Here is a 24,915-nt window from a genome sequence, read left to right as displayed (position 1 = left end):
AAACACTATTCACTGTAATATTTCCAAAACCACTGTTCACAGTAATGTTCCTATTAAACACAACTTTATATTTTAAAACACTAGTCGTTCCAATATTTCTAACGTGCGTTGTAATATTGCTAAGTACTGCATGATAATATTTTAGAGCATTTAGAACAAACGGTAATATTTAAGAACAGTCTTTACTGTATTAACGCTAAAAGCAAGAATTACTAAATGTTGCAGGCGATGATTCACAACAACGTGGCTGAAGTATGTTGACCAGACCACACACTAGAAGTTGAAGGGACGACGACGTTTCGGTCCGTCCTGGACCATTCTCAAGTCGATTGTGATCACAATCGACTTGAGAATGGTCCAGGACGAACCGAAACGTCGTCGTCCCTTCAACTTCTAGTGTGTGGTCTGGTCAACATTACTAAATGTTCAAAGGAGTTTTTTTCAGTGTATAACAATACTGTAATTGGAGCAAATAATCAATACAATACAGCCAGATACAGGTCGAACATCGCGACAATTAGCTATGCCTACTGAACTACAGTTTTCCTAATCGTAGGAATACAGTTACAGGCGAATTGGGAGTCATAATACATGCGAGGCCGGTAAACCCGGTTACCAACCTTTTTTTCAAGTATTACTTCTAAATCTATCAGCTGGTTGTGTGCCCCTCTTCCAAACTTATCACATACCCTTCCCAGCATAATGATTTTAAGAGTTCCCCACAACACTCAATCATTCTCAAAAGGTCACATATAAGCTATGTAAACACAGGATGTGTATTACCGAGCGGTGGGACCACAGTTAGTGAGACCACGAAGCACGACCAACCATCTCGTAGTCAGTACTCTAGCTACCCCTACAGTGCTCCAATTACGTCTACAGTACTCCCAATACCTCTACAGTACTCCCACTGCCTCTACAGTACTCCCACTACCTATACAATACACCCACTACCTTTATAGTACTCCCAGTACCTCTACAACACACCCACTGCCCCCACAGTACTCCCACTGCCTCTACAGTACTCCCAATGCCCCTACAGTATTCCCACTGCCCCTACAGTACTCCCACTGCCCCCACAGTACTCCCACTGCCCCTACAGTACTCCCACTGCCCCTACAGTACTCACACTGCCTCTACAGAGCTCTCACTACCCCTTCAGTACTCCCAATACCCCTACAGTACTCCCACTACCCCTACATTACTCCCAATACCCCTACAGTACTCCCACTACCCTTACAGAGCTCCCACTACCCCTGCGGTACTCTGACTATCCCTGAAGCACTCCCACTACCCCAATAATACCCATAAGAAATTTGTTTAGTTTATAAATCAATTATTTGTTCAACATCTTGTGTATGTCTGCAAGATTTATCACGTGTCATCAGCTGGACATGCTATCTATGTGCACCCTCCCTCCCCTAGGATATGGCTGCAAATGTGATGTTCACTACATTTTTCAGAAATTCGACGTTCACTGTAACGTTCACTGTAATATCCAAGAAGACGTTCACTGAAATATTCAGTGAACGTTGAATTCTCAGACATTTGACGTTCATTGTTAATTACAAGTCTTAATTCATAATTCTGAAGGGTCTCTTCATTATCGTTTTCTTGAAAGCTCTTTTCAGTGAGTTATAAGAAAAGCATTATATTCAGTTTTGATATTTATAAACGTATTATATATTGTATTCCTAGAAGCACTTCACTGCACCATTCTCAATATAATGCTCGTAAAAAAAACACTTCATTACATTTTTTCTAGTCACTGCTCTGAGTATATTTCCTTAAATGACCATTCACTGTACTTTTTGCGAAAAGCAATGTACTGTGCATGTACTTTTCCTGAAAAATATTTCAGTTAGACATTCCTAAAAGCACCATTCATTGCAATTCATTATCCCTAAAAGAACACCTCTTACTAAAAGTAAAGTTCAATCTAAATTCATGAAATCAAAATTTTCCATTCAACTTTCCTTAAATGAAGAATCACTATTTCACTAAAACACAAATTAATTGTTGATATGCTAACATGTATGTAGTTGTGTTGTTCATGAGCCAACAGCAAACGTTCACCTTTCTCTTGTGCTGTGTTAAATATTAAGTCGTTGGAATGATCTTATGCACATTTTCTTTATACAAAAAGTCAAGGCAGGTTTGAAAACAGACCTGCCATCGAGTTCTACGAATTACATTTACATTTACAAAAAAAACATAAACATTTATTTATTTATATACAAGAAGGTGCATTTGGGGTTAAGAGAGTACATAGTAATGATGATGCATTTACATTCTTGTAAAGCCAGTAGCACGCATAGTGTTTCGGGCAAAACGCTAATTTTAATATGAACTTATGTGTACATTGGACATTGTGGTGCAATATAATTTATATATATATATAATTACCAAGTTACTAATCACAAAAATATCATCAGTGGCAGTACTGCCTTTCAATCTTGCCACAAGCACATCAATACATTTCTTATTACATAATGTACCTTCTAATTACTCTTAATATTATGTTAGGTTAAGGACCTGCCCGAAACGTTATGCGTGTTAGACTGCAAGAATGTAAGAACACTAATGTTCTGTACTCTCACAACCCAATGTATATTTTTGTATGTAAATATATAAATGAATAAATATAGCCTAATACTTTATGGACAAGTTGAATATATTCCAGATTAATTCCCTGCATAATATATAACTTGCAGACTAGTTTAATGACTGTGAGGTAGCGTAAAAACATATATAAATGTATAACTGTTTGTGCAGACTGCTTTATGAGAGGCTAGGATCTCCGCAAGCACCGGAATGCATCCCCCCACACTCTATAACCCAAGCTCTTCCAATAGGCCACCCCAACAAAACCTCGGTTAACAACCAGTATATTATAGCAACGGGAATAACTTTATGGTAATATTTTATTGTACAGCGGGGTGAGTCCACGGTTCAATCAACAAGCAGCTATCATGCTCCAGGCAGTAGGAAAACATGTATGAAGGAGGACTGGAGATGGTAGGTACGGTACAACGGGACCCGTGTCTGTTGCTCCTAGGGTGACTTGCATGCTGCTCGCCGGCAGCTACAGCTTCCTCAGAATTTTTTTTAATGGTTTAATAGTGGAGACTTGTTGAGAACGGTCGCACGGAGGCTCCGGACACACCACAGACAGCTCACCATTGCCGGCCTACCACAATCAGCTCAACAAGTCTCATGAAGTTATTATGTCGCTAACTCATGGGTCGCCTGGTGATGGCGCCCTCGATTGGTGACCAGACAAAACAACTCTGCAAGCTCTATCCCATCAAATGTGCACGGAGAAGATAGTTGCAGAGAAATATATCATGAATGTGAGCCCCGGCAATGATAGCGGTGTGTGAAGTCCTGAAGCCAGCACTTGCCAGGGTCACAATAACGGGGTGCCGGCAGCTACACCCTCTTGCCCCCACCCAGAGTTTGCGGTGAACGAAAAATTAACTTATTACGTATTTTTTTAATTTAGGATAAGCGGACAGCCAGGTTGACCTTTCTCAATCTGACAATAGCCGCGGCAAGGTATGGATGAGACAATTGAAATCGGTGCAAAGGAGAGCAAAATATCGTAAAAATGTGTTGTTGTCGGCCATGTGGGTTGAGTGAGGCAGGAGACAGAGGCCCTCCTGCGGGAACTCCCTCGCCACGTCCGAACCACGCCGCATATCCTCCACCACTCGCCAGCCATTACATAATACTTATATACACATTTATTTAACAATTACTAAAATTACGCGTCCTTTATCAAACTATGGCGAAGGGAAAACATACGAAACTAAATGTGTGTGTACGTGTTTAGAAATCGGCCATGATGGAGATGTAAACAGGTCATCTGGCTCATCCGAAGACTAGCTGGATCCTGGCCTCGAGTAGGGCGACCGGCTCTACTCTCTCTCCCGGCCACGCCTCCCCCGATTCCCTCCCCCCACTCTATATCTCTCAGTTCACATCACACGCACCTCTAACACTACTCGCGCAACTCGCCCATCTCACACCATGCTCACATATCTCTCATAACGCTTGTCCCTCTCACACCACGCTTGCCCCTCTCATACCACACTCCTCTCGTATCACACCTCTCATCCCATCTCGCACTATACTCACACTTATCATTGCATACACCACTTACAATTCATACTTTGCACCACACTCACACGTCTCATGACAGCACACCTCTGAAACCTACTAGTGATTAAGGAGGCGTGATCATCAGGGAGTGAAAAACGAGGCGTGGTAGAGGACGGGTGGACGAAGAGAGGGGAGGGGTGGTTACTAGGTAGTGACGAAAAGTGTTCGGTCATCAGGTACAGACGGAGAGGGTTATGATCTTCAGATAGTGACAGGGGGCGTGGTCACCAGGCAGTGACGAAGGGAAGGCGTAGTCACTAGGTAGTAATGGGGAGGCTGGACACCAGAAATAGACAGAGGGGTCACCAGGTGTTTATAGGGTAAGGGTGGTCACCAGGTAGACGCGGACGGGGTTGTGATCTCCAGATAGTGAGTGTGGTCAACAATTATTGACGGAGGGGGGGGGGTCACCAGGTACTAACTGACGGTGGTGTGATCTCAAGATAGTGAAAGGGGGCGTGGTCACCACATAGTTAAGAGTAGAAGGGGGGCGTAGTAACCAGGTAGTGTCGGACAGGGTGGTGTCACCAGGTAGTGATGGAGGGGGGCGTGGTTACCAGGTAGTGATAAAGGGGGCGTGGTCATCTAATATTGATGGTGGAAGCGTGGTTATTTGAAAGTGATGGAGGAAGCGAAGTCCCCAGGTATTGATTTTGGAAGAAACGTGGTCACTAACGTGATGAATGCAGCGTTATCACAAGATAATGAAGGAAGTGATATGGTTACCAAGTAGTAATGATGGTGGCATAACATTAGTGATGGATGGCGGGGGTTTGATTTCGGCGTGATAAGGTGGGTGTGGCCTCCATGTGATAAAAGGGGCATGATCTCCATGTGATAAAGGGGAGTGGCCTTGTGAAGGGGCATGACAGCCACGTCTCGATGGGGACAGATATCGTACATGGGAGAAGGTGAGGTCACTATTTATCATTCCGAGCTAAGCTGCAGTGTTCATGCAACTAGCAATTTTTAACGACAATTTAGGCGTTTTTAAACGTCTGCAAGAACATCTAACCAAACAGTAGTAAATATATTTACTAGCTTAAGCTGACTAAAATTGTCTAAGTTAGCCTTACTTGTTTTAAACTTAACTTGTATCACAAGATTTAGCTAGCAATAAAAATAGGTCTACCATAGCCTAAACATATATAGCCTATTCTGCAACCCTTACAGTAAGTACACCACTACCCACAGGATAGGTATAGAGGCTCAAAAAAACATTATATAACGTTGCAGTTTTAAAACTATATACTGTATATAACACAATATTTGTCATCAAAAGATGACAAAACAGTGTAAAAGGCACACATTAATTGTGTTTATTAACGAATTAAGCAGCGTTACGTTTTAAATAAATTAGAGGGTTTGATTTTGACAAATCTATAATTTTGACAATACATAATTCTGGCACTAAGATCTTCCGTTCACGACACAAGATACGACAACAACGGTTAAAGATGCGCGAGTAGTGATGTCACTGATGGCACTCAGGCGATCGTGTGGGCCACATGCCAGTGTAGCACTAAAGCTACAACCATAAGATTATGTTGTTCTCTGTAATAATGATTGCCTCAAAGCACAGGCCACTCTCCAGTCCGTGTGGTAATGTTAGACTTTGATGTAACGGTGTGGTATGTGGGATGTACGAGCCAGTACCATCAATACCATATAATTACCATTGACTCACCAAACACTTGTATTTCCGCTAGTCTCGCGACACACTTGTACGAAGTGCTCACTACAGCTGCTCTCTACACCTGCACAAATTCACCAGTAAAAACTGTAAATAATTTATCTTAATGTTTACAAAATTCAATTCGAGGTGATATTCTTGGTAATAATTTCAAAGTTGGTAATAATTATAAGAGTTGACTGTCACAAGAGCTAAAAATTACCAGGCCTAGGATAAAGACTTCAATACCCCGGAGGGACCCCATGATGGCGGGAGCTACTTTCACATATGTCAGTCAAGACCACATATGTCACTTTCTGCAGCAGCATGATTGATTAATGAAGATTACACCACCCAAAAAGTGGCATGGGCATGAACAGCCCGTAATACAGCAGTAATCATGGCAGTTATACAGGAAAAAGTTCCTATTTGACAACAGTCGCATAATGTACATCCATGTATATTACCTTAGCTAGTGTTTAAAGTGTTTAAACAGATTAAACCATCATATGACTAACCCACAAAAACAATCGTTCCAATTCAACTGCCGTTAGTAAGTTGATAGTGAACAGTTGCAAGTGCACGTGTGCTCAATTAACATGTCCTGGCAATGTTGCCATCTAGCACTTGCAACACACAACCAGTCTGACAGTCTCCAAGAACCCGTCCGCCGCACCCGCCAGCGCTACTGCGGCCGGTGCGGGCCTGGGACCGCTTATTAGAGAAGAAATAGCAGCGGTCTGGTAGCGGCCTGACATACAGCCTCATAAACATACCCTCACATAGAGCAAAATGACTTGGGGCTCACGCCAACCACAGTAACCCGGAGAACATGACTGTCACGGCCACTGAGAATTGCACGTGGAGTTCACTGTCGCTATCAACACATATAACTTAATAATTAGGACTTACCTATGTTGATGATGCGGATGTTCTCGTCTCTCTCGAGGAACTGAAGTGCCACCGAGACGTTCTCCAACTTCTGACTTTTAAAGTTAGGTCGTTTGTTGTGCTTAGGCAGCTGCTTGCCCGAGAGCACCTCAATGAGCGCGATCAACCTTAACCCATCGCTCAAGTCTGTCTCCAAGTTGCCGATGTGTTTGTTGACAGACTTGAGGTGCTCATTGGCCCATCTGGTGAAGGTGTTCTGTTGGATTCTCTTCCACTGAGCATCCTCGGCCAGCTCTCGCTCTGTGGCAGCCATCTCGTCCTCCTCGTGCCCCGCCTGGCAGTACTCTGCTGCACCTGGCCCGTACATCCTGACGCACCTGATCCTGCTGCTGCTGCTGCGGTCACCGGGGGAGGGGCCGGGGGCGGGGCCTCACGCTGCTACACCAACCCCACTACACTCTACACGCGCCAAATTCGAAGACTATTGGGGTGAGAAGTGTCCACAGTAGAGTGCTTCGTAACTGGGCAAGCGTGAAGTGTCAGCTCTTGAGTGTAAGTGAGCAGTTGCTTACGGACGACATAAACAGCTTAAGATAATGGGTGGGCGTGCGTGGTACGACGGAAATGTGTCAGTATCCTGTGCACCTGCAAGTTTGTGTTGGACGGATGGTAGCCCTTGTTATCTCTGCTTATCTACGGACGGAGTTGAACGCGTCGAGTTATCACGGCATCACCACACACTGGCGGCAGCAAAGTATCCACGCCGCTTGCGGGTCAGAACCAAACTGAGGTGTGGTGGCGCGGCGCCAGCCTAGACACCAAAATAGCCCGAGGGCTGAGGGAGGGTCTCACGCCCGCTGCCCACGCCCGCACTGCCTCACTAAGTAAGAATAGGCACTACTGCCTCTGTATCTTCAGTAGTAGTGGAGAGGATGCTGCTGCAGGGGTTACTTGGGCTGAGGGTGGGGTGGGTGGTGCCGAGGGTGGCGCTGAGGGCGGAGTTGGGCTTGTAGCGGACACCCAGGTAGATGAGAGATGTGCACAATAGGGGATGCTGATGGCTATTCTGATAACAAATTAACACACAACTTCGACCAACTACAACTTGACAGTCCGGTGTGCGCGGCGAAACGAAGAAATCAAACTCTCAAAGATCCAAATTAAGGTGAAGGCGGTCGACTCCCGTGCAGTTCCCGAAGGAGGCGGTGACGGGGCGGGAAGAGGATGTAGGGAGGGAGGAGGGTGAATGCACTGCCGTCTTCGGTCGCTGCTGGTGCGCGACTGACGGGCTGATGCGGGCGGCAGCGGACGAGGGAGGGCCTCTACTCTCTCGTTGCCTCTCTCCTGCCCTCTAGGGTCGTGTGTCATGGTGAAGGAAAGGAGGGGGGGGGGAGGGGAGGGAACTACACACACACCATCCTGGAGGCTCAAGATGATGGAGAGGAGAGGGAGGGGAGCCTGGGGGTGGTGACCCTCCCAGGTGTAGAAAGTACACACTCAACCCTCAGCGATCTCGTCAATAAACAGGTAACTCACCTTTTAGAAACAAAAACAATAAAATGAGGCTGACTTAGGAATGCAATACTGGCATTTGGTAGCCCATTACCACGAGAATATCCATGGGAAAACTAGGACGCTCCATCGAAAGAGTGTATGTTTGCCCTGGTAAAATACACTTGATGTGGGAGTTACCAAAGGCGCCAATTAGTGTGTTAGTGTGTGAACATGACAACGGGGCCCGTGAAGAGGGAAGTGGGGGTAACAACCCTTAAGAAGAGGGAGAGAAGTGGTAGTTTTGGAGCATAAGGAGGGAAGGCGCGCTGGTGCCATAAAGGGAGAGTCAGAGAAGCAAGAGAGAGGAACCCCCCGTGCTAGGATGCGGGGGTGTGTGGGGTGAGGTGGGGCAAGGGGGAGGTAGCTGTCCGACCCCCCAACCTCTGAGAGCTGAACAGGGAAAAGGATCTCACCTGGTCCCCCCCTCATGACCCACAAAATGTCTTACTGCGATAGTTTTTTAGACAAAATGTGACCGCTAAGATACTGTCAATGAATCAAACCATGATGTCACCATCTGCCTCTGCCCAGCTCTGCTCGATATAACCCGTGATGCCTTCAAAGCACTTGGGCTCACACTTTCATCACCCACTCAAGGGATCTAGCTGAATGAGGTGCCACGCTACTCTCTGACCTATGTAGCGCCAGCTGCTACTGTAACCCATGGAGCCTCAGCTGCCACTATGACCTATGTAGTGCCAGCTGCTACTGTGACCAATGAAACATCAGCTGCCACTGTAGCCTATGTAGCGCCAGCTGCTATTGTGACCCAGTCAGCGCCATCTGTCTCTGTGACCTATGTAGTGCCAGCTGCGTCTGTGACTCAGGTAGTGTCAGCTGCCACTGACACACTCAATCCTGTCCCCCCCCCCCTCCCTCATCTCCTTTATTCTCCTTTATCCTGCAAACTAAATATCTCGTGTCCCTCTCACCTCCCTGTTACAAACCATCCCACCAACTTGCTTTCCTTCTCTCTCTAGACTTTCCTTGCTAACCCTCCCAGTCCCTCATTAACTTGTCTCACGTTCTCTCGTCTCTTTTCCTTATCTCCCACCCACCCTCATTCTTAACTCCCTCCTCCATCTCTCCTTTCGTCTCAAACCAGAACAGATATCCAGAGTTACATTAATTGAAAGTGACTGTCTCCCCTGATTGTACTCAACTGCTCGAGACATAACTAACATCCTTGTGTCTAAAAGAAAGCACAGATATAATCAAAATTGGAACAAATCAAATCTGCAACTATCACAACGTTTGGACCTTTAGGGTTCAGTTCCTACACCCATTATGACTCTGTAACCTTTGCATTAATTACTGTAAACTAAACAATACTGTGAATGGTTTATACTTGTAGACAAACCGTAACAAGATCAATAATGCTATATATTGCTTAGCTATACAAACAAATAATAAGGTTCAGTTCCTGAGCTTATTATATGCCTCTATCTTCCACAACCACTCACAGGTTGATTATTGGGAGCATAATAAATAAAAATTAAAAGAGGAGAGAGAAAGTGGGAGAGATACACTCTAGTGGCCGTCACACCATATTAGCTGACGGAGCACTGGTGTACTGACGACCAGTTCACTGTGTGTTGCATCTCAAAGGAAATTTGTTTCTCGCTCTTTTCCTGAGGCAGCAAAAGTCCCGTAGGAAGATGAGGCGCTGGGATTATGTGGAATCCAGTGTATGCAGACACAGACAATCCTCTCGTGGCCATGGTAATGGTATGCAGGATGATCTTCAATGAGCAAGTGGAGGAAATGCTACAAGTCTTCATGAGCAAGTGAAGGATAGGCTACAAGCCCCGGCGAGCAAGTGAGGAATAGGCTACGAGCCCCCTCATGAGCAGGGGAAGGATAGGCTACAAGACTATTTTCTCTGTATCTCCTCTCTCACCTTTAATAGTTTATTGTAAATCTTTCTCTTGTTTGTCTGTGGTAGAGGTATGCAACAGCTGGGGTCATGTGCTGGAGCGTGGCTGTCGTGGCTCAACACTTGACAAGTCACTGATCTGGTGGGTGGCGACGCCTCATTATGGGGGCAGACGGGCTCTGATACCCAGTTGAGTGGGGCACAGGAGGTGGTGGAGGTTCGCGAGGTAGAGCACACGATGAATTTTATTGGGTAAAGTTGCTATGAGGACAAGACAATTTAATGTAGTTGATATTACTGCAGGGAGAGGGAGTGGGCTGTTAGTGATGTAGGATGATGACTGATTGATAGAGCCAGCCAAGAGGTGGCACGGGCATGAATAGCCCGCTAGTGGAGGTTGTTTGGAGCCATTACCAGACCTTTGTTATATTATTAATAAGATTAGGTATACACAGCAATATGCTGCTACCCTATTGTATATGAAGGATTACAGAGTGTAGATAAAAAACTAGCTATAAGTTTATCTACTGTTCCCATCTCACAGGATGATTAGTCATACATGGAATCAGAGGAAAAATACCTGCCGCAATACAAAAATAGATTAAATTTGACTAAATAATAACTTTGTTTTTCATAGGAGCTAGGCACTGAATCATGGAAATATTATATTATAATAATTGTTACCAGTTCCTATAAGATTCCTCTCAAATAATTTAGTTTTTTTAACAAGTTTATGTATACACAGCAATGTGCTGCTACCCTGTTCGGTATGAAAAACCATTTAAAAAACCAGCTACAAGTACGCATATGAAGTACCGGTAATTACAGAGCTCAAAGTTCCAGTCGCTGATACTGTAGATCTATGGATAGATGGGATCTTTTGTAGGATGAGCTAATTCGCCCTTATAGCAGGGATGAAGGGCGTCAATATAGAGCAGTAAAAGTCACACAGGACCTCGCGGGGAGGGAGCTCCACAGCCCTCCGGTGGGGTCCTTCGGGGAGTCTAAGCGCCGTGCCGCCACCTCCTTGTGACGCTCCACCTCCTTATAAGGTCTCCATCCCCCCTCACCGGCACCCAGCGGGCATGGTTGCCAGGGGCGCAGGACTCGCCCCTCTCTCCCCATCCTCTCCTCGCCCCGACGTCACTGGTTATGTGCGGCGGTCAGCCGAGGGCCCCCGAGATGACATCACCCATGTGTCAGCAGATTCCGAGTGTAAACCATCCAAGCAATTACCAATAGCCTAGCTTGGTGTATAGGCCACAATCATCCAGTGTGACGACGACCTTGCCGAACAAAGGCCTCAGGGGCCAGGAGCACCGATGACCAGTAACAATCATTCCCAGTAGACAGGTTATTTGTTACGCACCGCCTGGCTGCTACGTGCATCACGCACCACCTGGCTGCTACGTGCATCACGCACCGCCTGGCTGCTACGTGCATCACGCACCGCCTGGCTGCTACGTGCATCACGCACCGCCTGGCTGCTACGTGCATCACGCACCACCTGGCTGCTACGTGCATCACGCACCACCTGGCTGCTACGTGCATCACGCACCACCTGGCTGCTACGTGCATCACGCACCACCTGGCTGCTACGTGCATCACGCACCGCCTGGCTGCTACGTGCATCACGCACCACCTGGCTGCTACGTGCATCACGCACCGCCTGGCTGCTACGTGCATCACGCACCACCTGGCTGCTACGTGCATCACGCACCGCCTGGCTGCTACGTGCATCACGCACCACCTGGCTGCTACGTGCATCACGCACCACCTGGCTGCTACGTGCATCACGCACCGCCTGGCTGTTACGTGCATCACGCACCGCCTGGCTGTTACCTGCATCACGCACCGCCTGGCTGTTACCTGCATCACGCACCGCCTGGCTGTTACCTGCATCACGCACCGCCTGGCTGTTACGTGCATCACGCACCGCCTGGCTGTTACCTGCATCACGCACCGCCTGGCTGCTACGTGCATCACGCACCGCCTGGCTGTTACCTGCATCACGCACCGCCTGGCTGTTACCTGCATTACGCACCGCCTGGCTGTTACGTGCGTCACACTTCGCCTGGCTGTTACGTGCGTCACACTTCGCCTAGTCACAGTCGACGTCAACACGTTGCACAGACGCGCCATGACCCTCTCACATTGAAACGATATAAGTGTGTAAATATATGACGTCACTAGCGTGGCTGAGAGAAGGATTGGGTGTACACACAGTATAGGTTTTCCAGCCTCACACAGTGGGTTTTAATCCTTCTTACACAGCAAGGTACAGGAGGATATGACTATTAACACTGAGGTGGCTTAGAGAAATTCTTCCCAGCAACTTATCTTAATTATCTTTAAACTATTAGTTTTCCCAGCAACTCTATCCGCCATTCAGTTTCCAATCAAGATTCGTAATTACTATTAGGTGAACAGTGTCGAACATGTACGAATCGGTGGCCAATCCTGCCTCTCTGGGCACAAGGGGACAATGTTCAGTGCAGCTCTGAATTAGATGCAAGCATTCGGCAAAGATTACCCTCACCTGGATTTTTATATATTTGGAATTAAATATTATGGAAATAAATCATATTACAATTTTTGATCCAGATTAACCTCTGATAAAAATGTTAAGGTAATGGAGGCTTCTATATAATTTCGACGTTATATTTAATTTGTCAGTTATTTTTCATATTTTGTGCATTTATTGATTTTCTTCTCTAAATTAAGTTGTTTGTTATGTCTGCTGTCTTTTATATTCATCCTGATAATTGGTTGCCAGATGTGTTTGTCAAATACAATGTTCCATGGTGTAATGTTCTATTGTCTCGATTTATCAGGCACTTTGCAGTGGGTGAGTGTGAGTGTATAATAATACCCTATGCACTTCATGCAATCAACATTCTTAAACCACGGATAACAAAATCTGGGAACGTCAACCAAAATCTCGTAGACTTGAGGTAAAGTGAAATTCACCCCAGTTATTCCATCTATCATTTTATTATGCAGGAAGAGCCGCACGTCTATGCGTCATCCAATATGATTAGCAGACTTCTAGAATGTTAACACTGCTAGGCTTATGCTCGGCTACAAGGACCTCTGGGAGTTTGTAACATCTGCTGATGTAGATCTGACTAAATGTAAACTGTGTCAGCAGAACTATTCTCATACTTTGCGTCATTATATGATGGAATGTGAAAAAAATCACGGAATTTAGAGATAACAACATCAACGGAATTCCCGTTTCATAAATACTCATACTCCGCCCAATTAAAACAGAAACAAGCAACACTTAGTGGGCCAGCCAGAGGCTTAGGGCCCGCGCAGGAATATCTCTGCAAAAAAATGGAATCACAGAACTGTGTAAGTACTTCATTCATAATGAAGTACTGCCGGGAATCTTAGTGAAGTATCCAAAATTTGCTTACTGTAGGTGAAGCCTGCATATGACTGTAAAGCAGCCGCTCAGTTGGGTGGCAGTGTGAGTGTGGGTGGCGGGGGCAGTTGAGGTGGGTGTGCAACAAGACTAGTAATTATGTAACTCATCATATATGTAAAGTGCCTTGTATAGTGACTTCTGTGAACCTCCTGTTGAATCACTTGGGATATAAAAAGATTATTGATATGTATATGTATTTGTGTAAATGATTGTATATGTACATGCGTATGTAACATTAACAATTGTGTAACTAGCTTCAAAAGATTGTCACCTGATTAACTAAATGTACTATGGGGTTTCCTGAACCGATCATATGCCTCTGTAACCCTTTCCGTCACCGCCCACGGGATAGGTATGGGATGTATAATAAAGAAATAAATTGAAATTGGATAAAAAATAGTGAATGTTACAAAGATAAGACAACTAAAAATTTAACTTACCTACATTAGGGGGTAGACAGCCTATGCCACTACTCTGTCCTTCTAGGGTGTAAATATTTTCTCAATAAATTTGACTGTCACATAAGTGTACCGACAGAAAGATCTCCAGGGGCCGGATTCACAGGTCTTTGTTCCAAGGATGTGTAGTTGTCGCGCTCCAGTTATGACACAATTTGAGATATATTCAATAGTTCGAACATAAAAATGGGCAAATAGCTACTGAAGTTCAAGTATGTTTATTGAGATAAGAAAGAAAGAAATCTCAAAGGGATAGAGTAGCTTAGGCTATTTCTACCCCCCAATAGCTACTAGCGACGCGAGAAGGATCAGTACACCATGACTTACAGCCTGTTGAATGACCCTTTCAGGTCACTCGTCAGTGACCTGTGAGGTCACCTTAATGACCTCCCACGGCGGTACCTGCACACACCTTACATATTGTGACTGATTGTATAGATAATGAAGAGATCTGGATCCCCCCAGTCAAACCTATTGGACATGTATGTGTAACTGGACAGGTAACTGGCTCTATGTGACTGTTGACGCTCACTATTTACTGACTGTTGATGCTCACTATCTACTGACTGTTGACGCTCACTATCTACTGACTGTTGACGCTCACTATCTACCTGACTGTTGACGCTCACTATCTACTGACTGTTGACGCTCACTATCTACTGACTGTTGACGCTCACTATCTACTGATTGTTGACGCTCACTATCTATTGACTGTTGACGCTCACTATCTACTAACTGTTGACGCTCACTATCTACCTGACTGTTGACGTTCACTATCAACTGACTGTTGACGCTCACTATCTACCTGACTGTTGACGCTCATTATCTACTGACTGTTGACGCTCACTATCTACCTGACTGTTAACGCTCACTATTTATTGACTGTTGACGCTCACTATCTACTAACTGTTGACGCTCACTATCTACTGACTGTTGACGCTCACTATCTACCTGACTGTTGACGCTCACTATCTCCTAACTGTTGACGCTCACTATCTATTGACTGTTGACGCTCACTATCTACCTGACTGTAGACGCTCACTAACTACCTGACTTGACGCTTAATATCTACTGACTGTTGACGCTCACTATCTACCTGACTGTTCACGCTCACTATCTACTGATTGTTGACGCTCACTCAATTCACTGTTGACGCTCACTATCTACCTGACTGTTGACGCTCACTATCTACCTGACTGTTGACGCTCACTATCTACCTGACTGTTGACGCTCACTATCTACCTGACTTGACGCTTAATATCTACTGACTGTTGACGCTCACTATCTACCTGACTGTTGACGCTCACTATCTACTGACTGTAGACGCTCACTATCTACTAACTGTTGACGCTCACTATCTACTGACTGTTGACGCTCTCTATCTATTGACTGTTGACGCTCACTATCTACTGACTGTTGACGCTCTCTATCTACTAACTGTTGACGATCACTATCTATTGACTGTTGACGCTCACTATCTATTGACTGTTGACGCTCACTATCTACTGACTGTTGATGCTCACTATCTACTAACTGTTGACGCTCACTATCTACTGACTGTTGACGCTCACTATCTACCTGACTGTTGACGCTCACTATCTACTGACTGTTGACGTTCACTATCTACCTGACTGATGACGCTCACTATCTACTAACTGTTGATGCTCACTATCTACTAACTGTTGACGCTCACTATCTACTGACTGTTGACGCTCACTATCTACTAACTGTTGACGCTCACTATCTACTAACTGTTGACGCTCACTATCTACTAACTGTTGACGCTCACTATCTACTGATTGTTGACGCTCACTATCTACTAACTGTTGACGCTCACTATCTACTGACTGTTGACGCTCACTATCTACTGACTGTTGACGCTCACTATCTACCTGACTGTTGACGCTCACTATCTACCTGACTGTTGACGCTCACTATCTACCTGACTGTTGACGCTCACTATTTATTGACTGTTGACGCTCACTATCTACTGACTGTTGACGCTCACTATCTACCTGACTGTTGACACTCACTATCTACCTGATTGTTGACGCTCACTATTTATTGACTGTTGACGCTCACTATCTACCTGACTGTTGACGCTCACTATCTACCTGACTGTTGACGCTCACTATTTATTGACTGTTGACGCTCACTATTTATTGACTGTTGACGCTCACTATTTATTGACTGTTGACGCTCACTATCTACCTGACTGTTGACGCTCACTATTTATTGACTGTTGACGCTCACTATCTACCTGACTGTTGACGCTCACTATCTACTGACTGTTGACGCTCACTATATACTGACTGTTGACGCTCACTATCTATTGACTGTTGACGCTCACTATCTACTGACGTTTGACGCTCACTATCTACCTGACTGTTGACGCTCACTATCTATTGACTGTTGACGCTCACTATCTACTGACTGTTGACGCTCACTATCTACTGATTGTTGACGCTCACTATCTACTGACTGTTGACGCCCACTATCTATTGACTGTTGACGCTCACTATCTACCTGACTGTTGGCGCTCACTATCTATTGACTGTTGACGCTCACTATCTACCTGACTGTTGGCGCTCACTATCTATTGACTGTTAACGCACACTATCTACCTGACTGTTGGCGCTCACTATCTATTGACTGTTGACGCTCACTAACTACCTGACTGTTGGCGCTCACTATCTATTGACTGTTGACGCTCACTATCTACCTGACTGTTGGCGCTCACTATCTATTGATTGTTGACGCTCACTATCTACTGACTGTTGACGCTCACTATCTACTGACTGTTGACGCTCACTATCTATTGACTGTTGACGCTCACTATCTACTGACTGTTGACGCTCACTATCTATTGACTGTTGACGCTCACTATCTACTAACTGTTGACGCTCACTATCTACCTGACGGTTGACGCTCACTATCTACTGACTGTTGACGCTCACTATCTATTGACTGTTGACGCTCACTATCTACTGACTGTTGACGCTCACTATCTATTGACTGTTGACGCTCACTATCTACTAACTGTTGACGCTCACTATCTACTGACTGTTGACGCTCACTATCTATTGACTGTTGACGCTCACTATCTACTGACTGTTGACGCTCACTATCTACTGACTGTTGACGCTCACTATCTACCTGACGGTTGACGCTCACTATCTACCTGATTGTTGACGCTCACTATCTACCTGACTGTTGACGCTCACTATCTACCTGACTGTTGACGCTCACTATCTACCTGACTGCTGACGCTCACTATCTACTGACTGTTGATGCTCACTATCTACTAACTGTTGACGCTCACTATCTACTGACTGTTGACGCTCACTATCTATTGACAGTTGACGCTCACATCTACTGACTGTTGATGCTCACTATCTACTAACTGTTGATGCTCACTATCTACTGACTGTTGACGCTCACTATCTACTGACTGTTGACGCTCACTATCTACTGACTGTTGACGCTCACTATGTACCTGACTGTTGACGCTCACTATCTACCAGACTGTTGACGCTCACTATCTATTGACAGTTGACGCTCACATATACTGACTGTTGATGCTCACTATCTACTAACTGTTGACGCTCACTATCTACCTGACTGTTGACACTCACTATCTACTGACTGTTGACGCTCACTATCTACTGACTGTTGGCGTTCACTATCTACCTGACTGTTGACGCTCACTATCTACTGACTGTTGACGCTCACTATCTACCAGACTGTTGACGCTCACAACAGTTGTTGACGCTGTAGTCTGGGTGGGGTGTAGTCTGGGTGGGGTGTGTCTGGGTGGGGTGTGTCTGGGTGGGGTGTAGTCTGGGTTGGGTGTGTCTGGGTGGGGTGTGTCTGGGTGGGGTGTGTCTGGGTGGGGTGTGTCTGGGTGGGGTGTAGTCTGGGTGGGGTGTGTCTGGGTGGGGTGTGTCTGGGTGGGGTGTAGTCTGGGTGGGGTGTGTCTGGGTGGGGTGTGTCTGGGTGGGATGTGTCTGGGTGGGGTGTGTCTGGGTGGGGTGTGTCTGGGTGGGGTGTAGTCTGGGTGGGGTGTGTCTGGGTGGGGTGTGTCTGGGTGGGGTGTGTCTGGGTGGGGTGTAGTCTGGGTGGGGTGTGTCTGGGTGGGGTGTGTCTGGGTGGGGTGTAGTCTGGGTGGGGTGTGTCTGGGTGGGGTGTGTCTGGGTGGGGTGTAGTCTGGGTGGGGTGTGTCTGGGTGGGGTGTGTCTGGGTGGGGTGTAGTCTGGGTGGGGTGTGTCTGGGTGGGGTGTGTCTGGGTGGGGTGTAGTCTGGGTGTGGTGTAGTCTGGGTGGGGTGTAGTCTGGGTGGGGTGTGTCTGGGTGGGGTGTGTCTGGGTGGGGTGTGTCTGGGTGGGGTGTGTCTGGGTGGGGTGTGTCTGGGTGGGGTGTAGTCTGGGTGGGGTGTGTCTGGGTGGGGTGTAGTCTGGGTGGGGTGTGTCTGGGTGGGGTGTGTCTGGGTGGGGTGTAGTCTGGGTGGGGTGTGTCTGGGTGGGGTGTAGTCTGGGTGGGGTGTAGTCTGGGTGGGGTGTGTCTGGGTGGGGTGTGTCTGGGTGGGGTGTGTCTGGGTGGGGTGTGTCTGGGTGGGGTGTAGTCTGGGTGGGGTGTAGTCTGGGTGGGGTGTCTGGGTGGGGTGTGTCTGGGTGGGGTGTGTCTGGGTGGGGTGTGTGTGGGTGGGGTGTGTCTGGGTGGGGTGTGTCTGGGTGGGGTGTGTCTGGGTGGGGTGTGTCTGGGTGGGGTGTAGTCTGGGTGGGGTGTGTCTGGGTGGGGTGTGTCTGGGTGGGGTGTGTCTGGGTGGGGTGTGTCTAGGTGGGGTGTAGTCTGGGTGGGGTGTGTCTGGGTGGGGTGTAGTCTGGGTGGGGTGTGTCTGGGTGGGGTGTAGTCTGGGTGGGGTGTGTCTGGGTGGGGTGTGTCTGGGTGGGGTGTGTCTGGGTGGGGTGTGTCTGGGTGGGGTGTAGTCTGGGTGGGGTGTGTCTGGGTGGGGTGTGTCTGGGTGGGGTGTAGTCTGGGTGGGGTGTAGTCTGGGTGGGGTGTGTCTGGGTGGGGTGTGTCTGGGTGGGGTGTAGTCTGGGTGGGGTGTGTCTGGGTGGGGTGTGTCTGGGTGGGGTGTAGTCTGGGTGGGGTGTAGTCTGGGTGGGGTGTAGTCTGGGTGGGGTGTGTCTGGGTGGGGTGTGTCTGGGTGGGGTGTAGTCTGGGTGGGGTGTAGTCTGGGTGGGGTGTGTCTGGGTGGGGTGTGTCTGGGTGGGGTGTAGTCTGGGTGGGGTGTGTCTGGGTGGGGTGTGTCTGGGTGGGGTGTAGTCTGGGTGGGGTGTGTCTGGGTGGGGTGTAGTCTGGGTGGGGTGTGTCTGGGTGGGGTGTAGTCTGGGTGGGGTGTAGTCTGGGTGGGGTGTAGTCTGGGTGGGGTGTGTCTGGGTGGGGTGTGTCTGGGTGGGGTGTGTCTGGGTGGGGTGTGTCTGGGTGGGGTGTGTCTGGGTGGGGTGTGTCTAGGTGGGGTGTGTCTGGGTGGGGTGTAGTCTGGGTGGGGTGTGTCTGGGTGGGGTGTAGTCTGGGTGGGGTGTGTCTGGGTGGGGTGTAGTCTGGGTGGGGTGTGTCTGGGTGGGGTGTAGTCTGGGTGGGGTGTGTCTGGGTGGGGTGTAGTCTGGGTGGGGTGTGTCTGGGTGGGGTGTGTCTGGGTGGGGTGTAGTCTGGGTGGGGTGTGTCTGGGTGGGGTGTGTCTGGGTGGGGTGTAGTCTGGGTGGGGTGTGTCTGGGTGGGGTGTAGTCTGGGTGGGGTGTGTCTGGGTGGGGTGTAGTCTGGGTGGAGTGTAGTCTGGGTGGGGTGTGTCTGGGTGGGGTGTGTCTGGGTGGGGTGTAGTCTGGGTGGGGTGTAGTCTGGGTGGGGTGTAGTCTGGGTGGGGTGTGTCTGGGTGGGGTGTGTCTGGGTGGGGTGTAGTCTGGGTGGGGTGTAGTCTGGGTGGGGTGTGTCTGGGTGGGGTGTAGTCTGGGTGGGGTGTGTCTGGGTGGGGTGTGTCTGGGTGGGGTGTGTCTGGGTGGGGTGTAGTCTGGGTGGGGTGTGTCTGGGTGGGGTGTAGTCTGGGTGGGGTGTGTCTGGGTGGGGTGTGTCTGGGTGGGGTGTAGTCTGGGTGGGGTGTAGTCTGGGTGGGGTGTGTCTGGGTGGGGTGTGTCTGGGTGGGGTGTAGTCTGGGTGGGGTGTAGTCTGGGTGGGGTGTGTCTGGGTGGGGTGTAGTCTGGGTGGGGTGTGTCTGGGTGGGGTGTAGTCTGGGTGGGGTGTAGTCTGGGTGGGGTGTGTCTGGGTGGGGTGTGTCTGGGTGGGGTGTAGTCTGGGTGGGGTGTGTCTGGGTGGGGTGTGTCTGGGTGGGGTGTAGTCTGGGTGGGGTGTGTCTGGGTGGGGTGTGTCTGGGTGGGGTGTAGTCTGGGTGGGGTGTAGTCTGGGTGGGGTGTAGTCTGGGTGGGGTGTAGTCTGGGTGGGGTGTGTCTGGGTGGGGTGTAGTCTGGGTGGGGTGTGTCCGGGTGGGGTGTAGTCTGGGTGGGGTGTGTCTGGGTGGGGTGTAGTCTGGGTGGGGTGTGTCTGGGTGGGGTGTAGTCTGGGTGGGGTGTGTCTGGGTGGGGTGTGTCTGGGTGGGGTGTGTCTGGGTGGGGTGTGTCTGGGTGGGGTGTAGTCTGGGTGGGGTGTGTCTGGGTGGGGTGTAGTCTGGGTGGGGTGTGTCTGGGTGGGGGTGTAGTCTGGGTGGGGTGTGTCTGGGTGGGGTGTGTCTGGGTGGGGTGTGTCTGGGTGGGGTGTAGTCTGGGTGGGGTGTGTCTGGGTGGGGTGTAGTCTGGGTGGGGTGTGTCTGGGTGGGGTGTGTCTGGGTGGGGTGTAGTCTGGGTGGGGTGTAGTCTGGGTGGGGTGTGTCTGGGTGGGGTGTAGTCTGGGTGGGGTGTGTCTGGGTGGGGTGTGTCTGGGTGGGGTGTGTCTGGGTGGGGTGTAGTCTGGGTGGGGTGTGTCTGGGTGGGGTGTGTCTGGGTGGGGTGTGTCTGGGTGGGGTGTGTCTGGGTGGGGTGTGTCTGGGTGGGGTGTGTCTGGGTGGGGTGTGTCTGGGTGGGGTGTGTCTGGGTGGGGTGTGTCTGGGTGGGGTGTGTCTGGGTGGGGTGTGTCTGGTTGGGGTGTGTGTGGGTGGGGTGTGTCTGGGTGGGGTGTGTCTGGGTGGGGTGTGTCTGGGTGGGGTGTGTCTGGGTGGGGTGTGTGTGGGTGGGGTGTGTCTGGGTGGGGTGTGTCTGGGTGGGGTGTGTCTGGGTGGGGTGTGTGTGGGTGGGGTGTGTCTGGGTGGGGTGTGTCTGGGTGGGGTGTGTCTGGGTGGGGTGTCGTGGGCTCCACATGAATAGTTCAGTTCAACAGGTCAATTGAGAACCAAACATGGAAATGTCTGCAACACCGGACATAGCTGCCTGTGGTGGTGTGTTGGTATGTGGTGGGGTGGTGGTGGTGTGTTGGTATGTGGTGGTGATGGTGTGTTGGTATGTGGTGTGGTGGTGGTGGTGTGTTGGTATGTGGTGGGGTGGTGGTGGTGTGTGTTGGTAGTGTTGGGGTGGAGGTGGTGTGTTGGTATGTGGTGTGGTGGTGGTGGTGTGTTGGTATGTGGTGGTGGTGGTGTGTTGGTATGTGGTGTGGTGGTGGTGGTGTGTTGGTATGTGGTGGTGGTGGTGTGTTGGTATGTGGTGTGGTGGTGGTGGTGTGTTGGTAGTGTTGGGGTGGAGGTGGTGTGTTGGTAGTGTTGGGGTGGTGGTGATGTGTTGGTATGTGGTGGTGTGGTGACAACGACATAACCTATGATATGATAATGAACAATATTATTGAGGTAACGGGTCGTGCTAACAACAGCAGGTGCAGTGATGATGATGGTAGTGGCTGACAATGGTGACCAACAGCACTCACCATACCAGCCATTCACTATACACCGCGCCAATGAGACAATGCCAACCGCCTCACCATACAGACCACCACAACCAGACAAGCGCATAATCTACTCCTAACATAATAGCGCTTGGATTACCCTAACCTGTTTGTGTACCAGACGTCGGGAAGCCTAATGTGCAGCTGCGTGCGGTATCCCGCCTGTCCACACGACCTGCCATGGCACTACACAACGACTTACATGGCACTACACAACGACGCCATATAATTTATAATTTCCCCGAGTTATATCTTGCTCTTAGAGCGATGTAAAAGTCTTATAGCAGAGCGGAGAATGGCCTTCAGTCCACCGTCAGCTTTCAGGCAGAGTAAGAGCGCTCTGGCTTTCTCTCGGTGTTGCCATCGCCGCCGGTGTCCTTCCCATTTTGTAATGGCGATATTGTGGGAAAACATGTACTGAATATTATCTCTGGTCAATTGAAACGGTATTTGGTGGTGGTGAGTGCATATCCTGGCACTCTGGGGGAGGAGAGTGCCAGGATAACCGGAGTGGGAGAGACATATGTGTGTGTCTGTGACGGGGAGTGAGTGAGGTGGCCCGGCCTTGTGCCGCTGGTACGGAGTGAATCACCTCACACCCTCTCTAACAGTTTTTGTTATTATTGGTCTTCCTTCCACCTCACCACCCCTCATGAGTCAAGTATGAGGCTCTCATAAGTCATGTATGAGGCTCTCATGAGTCATGTATGAGGCTCTCATGAGCCTCTTACCTCATCACTCATGGCATCCAGCCTGTGTTTATAGTCCAGGCCTTCGTCCTGCTGCTGTCACTCGCTACTCTCACGCTCGCTTAGTGTTGGTGTTGTTCTCACTCTCCCAGTGTTGGTATATAGTAAAGGCTTAGCTCTTTTTCCTCATAATTATCTTACCCTCGAAAGTCACTTGTACACGTGTGTGTACCTGGACAGTGTACACATGTGTGTGTGTACCTGGACAGTGTACATATGTGTGTGTGTATACCTGGACAGTGTACACAACATGTGTGTGTACCTGGACAGTGTACACAACATGTGTGTGTACCTGGACAGTGTACACATGTGTGTGTGTACCTGGACAGTGTACACATGTGTGTGTGTACCTGGACAGTGTACATATGTGTGTGTGTGTACCTGGACAGTGTACACAACATGTGTGTGTACCTGGACAGTGTACACATGTGTGTGTGTACCTGGACAGTGTACACAACATGTGTGTGTACCTGGCCAGTGTACACAACCTGTGTGTGTACCTGGCCAGTGTACACAACATGTGTGTGTACCTGGACAGTGTACACAACATGTGTGTGTACCTGGACAGTGTACACAACATGTGTGTGTACCTGGCCAGTGTACACAGGAACAGGGCCCAACCACTACAGAGCTCCAAGAGAGACAATGAGTTAACATAACCTCTAAGGTTATATTCTGTCATTATCTATAAGGCGTCTTCACACCAGTTCGCTAAGAAACTGACTTTCTTTCATACGTGAGAAGTGATGTTGGTGGGGACAACATTGAGAGATGGGGGGACAACAGCCTGCTTGACCAGTCTAGCAACTAGGAAGCCTGGTCAGAGACCGGGCCGCGAGGACGTTGATCCCCGAAATCAAGGCACGGTAACTGCAAGATAAGATAGCATGCATCTGTGTGTGGAGCAGTCTTGTGCCCCATGAAGCTCAGTTACGAGGGGAGTGGGGCATGGGTAGTGATGCGTGGGTCGTGGGGGCATGGGTAGTGATGAGTGGGTCGTGGGGGCATGGGTAGTGATGCGTGGGTCGTGGGGGCATGGGGCATGGGGTGTGTGTGCAGTAGACTGAACAACAGAGCAGCCGTGCAGGCGGGCACCAGAACAAGAAAGTAACTATGGCGAATTAAGCAACACTGTGTGAATCACCAAACATTTCAGTACAACACTTGGAGCAGTGTATCACAGGCTTGGGGGGGGGGGGGGGGTTGTAAGTGAAGATATACACTATATGTGGACGTAGACGGCCAGGAACTGTAGTCTTATTCTGAGTGACCAGGAACTGTAGTCTTATTCTGAGTGACCAGGAACTGTAGCCTTATTCTGTGTGACCAGGAATTATAGCCCTATTCTGAGTGACCAGGAACTGTAGCCTTATTCTGAGTGACCAGGAACTGTAGCCCTATTCTGAGTGACCAGGAACTGTAGCCCTATTCTGAGTGACCAGGAACTGTAGCCTTATTCTGAGTAACCAGGAACTGTAGTCTTATTCTGAGTGACCAGGAACTGTAGCCTTATTCTGAGTGACCAGGAACTGTAGCCTTACTCTGAGTGACCAGGAACTGTAGCCTTACTCTGAGTGACCAGGAACTGTAGTCTTATTCTGAGTGACCAGGAACTGTAGCCTTATTCTGAGTGACCAGGAACTGTAGCCTTATTCTGAGTGACCAGGAACTGTAGCCTTACTCTGAGTGACCAGGAACTGTAGCCTTATTCTGAGTGACCAGGAACTGTAGCCTTACTCTGTGTGACCAGGAACTGTAGCCTTATTCTGAGTGACCAGGAACTGTAGTTTTATTCTGAGTGACCAGGAACTGTAGCCTTATTCTGTGTGACCATTATCAGGCAACATCACCGTGACAAGGTAACTGAGGAAAGGAGGATAGAAGCACAAACCAGTGAATCTGTACGATGGTACAACATGGTTGCAGCTGGCAATCCCAATCAGTATGGCCGAAGAGGAGGACGACGAGTGAGAGAATCTGTAATAGCGAGAATCCGTCTTGGATACAAATATCCATGGAGATTTGGAATGGAAACAACAGTTGATCAGCGAAGTTACAGAATCTGTGGTGAGAGTGACGGACACCGCCTTGACCACTATCTACGTGAATGTGGACACCTGAGAGACATTAGGAATAACTGTAGAATAATAAACCCCACATTGT

General features: G+C 48.7%; 2 protein-coding genes across 2 annotated transcripts in view; both read right to left on the bottom strand.

Annotated features, from left to right (window-relative positions):
- LOC123771234 (filamin protein cher) overlaps nt 1–8,005 on the bottom strand; it is a 320,443-nt gene extending 312,438 nt beyond the window's left edge. Inside the window, 1 exon segment of the mRNA XM_069309435.1 lies at nt 6,749–8,005. Within this exon segment, the coding sequence (XP_069165536.1) occupies nt 6,749–7,094 (346 nt within the window). The 5' untranslated portion in view covers nt 7,095–8,005.
- A 3,506-nt stretch (nt 8,006–11,511) lies between these two features.
- On the bottom strand, nt 11,512–22,746 carry LOC138354993 (zinc finger CCCH domain-containing protein 13-like). The gene is made up of 3 exons (XM_069309698.1): nt 22,735–22,746; nt 16,964–17,204; nt 11,512–12,188 (listed from the first exon to the last, which is right to left on the bottom strand). Exons 1-3 carry the CDS (start codon nt 22,744–22,746, stop codon nt 11,512–11,514), a joined length of 930 nt encoding a protein of 309 aa, XP_069165799.1.
- Between the last annotated feature and the right edge of the window lie 2,169 nt (nt 22,747–24,915).

Source organism: Procambarus clarkii, chromosome 65 (assembly GCF_040958095.1).
Source record: "Procambarus clarkii isolate CNS0578487 chromosome 65, FALCON_Pclarkii_2.0, whole genome shotgun sequence".
Lineage (NCBI taxonomy): Eukaryota > Metazoa > Arthropoda > Malacostraca > Decapoda > Cambaridae > Procambarus > Procambarus clarkii.
Note: the sequence above shows the minus strand (reverse complement) of the source record. Positions and strands in the feature narration are given on the sequence as shown.

What these genes read in the sequence shown, in the direction of transcription:
- LOC138354993 (XM_069309698.1), bottom strand. An exon ending in TAGTGAGCGTCAACCGTCAG is followed by an intron (nt 12,189 to 16,963) that starts GTAGATAGTGAG and finishes TGCGTAATGCAG; the next exon opens with GTAACAGCCAGGCGGTGCGT.